Here is a 2,543-nt window from a genome sequence, read left to right as displayed (position 1 = left end):
CCCTTTCACCTCTAACCAAGATTTTATTAGAAACAAGACCTATTTTTGAGGACCCAGCAAAAACAGAGAATAATTAGATAGAAGTCCTGAGTCCAATAGAAGATGGGCAGTTTGCATTATACCAGCTTGGGGACATGTATTTGCGTACTAAGGGTAAGCATTATTTAGAAATCTCTTAATGAAAACTGTAGACTTCAATCAACCTACAGAAAAATCAGCTCAAAAACTTTACAAAGCATATCAGACAAATGGAGGAATCCTTCTCCTGGTAGTTAAATTCCAGAAAGCCTTCTTTACTTCCTCATTCCTGAGGCTGTAGATCACAGGATTCAACATGGGGATTGCTACTGTGTAGAACACGGAAGCCACTTTGTCCTGACCCAGAGAGTAGCTGGAACTAGGTCTCAGATAAGTATAGATGGCGGTGGTATAGAACAGAGTTATAGCTGTCAAGTGAGAGGCACACGTGGAGACTGCTTTGCGCCTCCCCTCCCCTGAATGTATATGGAAGATACAGAAGAGAATGTACGAGTAGGAGGTGAGGATGATCAACAGAGACCCGACCATATTCACACCAGCAAATGTGGAAAAGATGTTTTCATGCATGTGTGTGTCAGAGCATGAGAGCCTGAAAAGTGGAGGGCTGTCACAGAAGAAGTGATGAATGACATTGGAACTGCAGAATGGCAGGCTGCCTACATAACTCGTGTTAAGCACGGAGTTCAAGAATCCTGCTGTAAAAGCCCCTGCTGCCATTTTGAGGCACACTGTCCTGGACATGACCAAGGAGTAAAGGAGGGGGTTGCATATGGCCACATAACGGTCATAGGCCATTAAGCCAAAGAGGATGCATTCGGTCGTGGCCAAGGCGATAAAGAAGTACAACTGCAGGAAGCAGCCAGCAAAGGAGATGGTTTTCTTCTCTGACAATAAGTCTACCAGCATCTTTGGGGTGATGGTGGAGGAATAACAAACATCCACGAAGGACAGGTTAGCCAGGAAGAAATACATGGGCGTGTGAAGTCGGGGATCAATGCTGATTAAGAGGATCATCCCAACATTCCCCAAAACTGTCAGTGTGTAAATCACAAAGAAAAGCAAGAAGAGAATGGCCTGTAGCTCCATGGTGTCTGCTAATCCCAACAGGATGAACTCAGTCAGCGAAGTATCATTTTTGTTGCTCATGTGTGCAAATACAGTTTGCTTAAACTTGCTTTAGGGGTCAATATTGTCTTCTCCTAAGTTTATGGGAAATAGAAACCTGAATGAGGATTTTCGCAAAAGGGAAGAACAAACAACCTAGAATAGTACAACACGTAATTAGAATGATCTAGGAAGAGGAAATGGGGGACAATTGGAGAAGCCTTTGAACTTTATCTGTAAAGTTGTCTGTAGTGAATCTGGGTTCTGGGCCTCTCAACTCACTAGTGCATGACCACATACATCCCACTCAGTTTCTGCAAAAGCAATATATGTCCAAATTCAAATGATAAAAGTGTTTTTCCTGACATCTCTCTCAGTTTCTGAACAGGTATGTGAGTTTAACTCAATTTTTTTTTCTCCTCTAGAGAAAAAAAATTTCTCCTGAATTTCTCCTCAAGACTGTTCCTCAACTCTTAATTTGTGCATTGCCTCCCAGAAATCACTCTTGTGTCAGTCAAATAGCAACAATGATGACCATTTCTAATAATATATTTTTAGAGACTGTTATATGCTTAGAAATGATCTTGTAGTGTTTCAAAAGTGAAATACAATATTGTTCTCATTAGAAAGTACACTGTCGAATTAGAGTCCTATAGCAGCAGATCTGTCACCTGTCCACACCAGTGGACAGCATGAAGTGACCTGATCACTTGCTTCTCAGCTTCTTACCTGTGTAGTCTCCTTGTTTCTGTTTTATTAGGGGATTTCAGATCAAATGGAGCTTGCAGAAAAAGGAAACATTTTTCATTTGAAAATGACCTGAAAAGCAGTACTAATTCAATTTACCATTTGTAAAAATTGAGATGCCTTCTGAGTACATACATGTTGTTGCCCTTTTATTTTGTGTTCAAAAATAGGAGCAGGTAATCATGGGAACTATATTATAGGTGTCTTGTAAGTCAATCCTCCAGAGGGAGACAGTGCAGTCTCAAAAGATCATAGTCACTAGCAGATGTATGGAATCAACAATGTGTGGGGCCTGCATCACAAAGTATTTCTGAGCTCTATGTTATTTAAAAAAGTACTGCCATAAACAAAATCATACTTTTTCATTGATTACTTATATTGCCTCTCCCTTCATATTTTTAGTTTAATCCAAATGGGTACATATTGCAGTACCAAAGGATTATTAAGTATTATTTTTCCCTCACCATTTCAGTAATTGAAAGAATCATTTCTTTTTCTTTTGTGTGAAATTGAATTTGTGAGGTATGAGGGACGCATGTGCCTGGGTGTGTGTGTCATAGGCACACACACGTGTCCCTTCCTTTAGGGATGTGTACCTTTGCATTCAACTCTGTCTTGAGTAGAATATATAAGAAGGAAAACAACTCCACATC

General features: G+C 40.2%; 1 protein-coding gene across 1 annotated transcript; it reads right to left on the bottom strand.

The window, feature by feature from the left end:
* Positions 1 to 240: 240 nt before the first annotated feature.
* LOC144226824 (olfactory receptor 5F1-like) lies at positions 241 to 1,185 on the bottom strand. The gene has a single exon (XM_077758350.1). The coding sequence runs from the start codon at positions 1,183 to 1,185 to the stop codon at positions 241 to 243; it is 945 nt and encodes a 314-aa protein (XP_077614476.1).
* Between the last annotated feature and the right edge of the window lie 1,358 nt (positions 1,186 to 2,543).

This window comes from Crocuta crocuta, unplaced genomic scaffold (assembly GCF_008692635.1).
Source record: "Crocuta crocuta isolate KB4526 unplaced genomic scaffold, BGI_CrCroc_1.0 scaffold1118, whole genome shotgun sequence".
NCBI lineage: Eukaryota > Metazoa > Chordata > Mammalia > Carnivora > Hyaenidae > Crocuta > Crocuta crocuta.
This window is presented reverse-complemented; position numbering and strand designations above follow the sequence as displayed.

Excerpts from the sequence above, each read along its gene's own strand:
- LOC144226824 (XM_077758350.1), bottom strand. The coding sequence starts at position 1,185 with ATGAGCAACAAAAATGATACTTCGCTGACTGAGTTCATCCTGTTGGGA.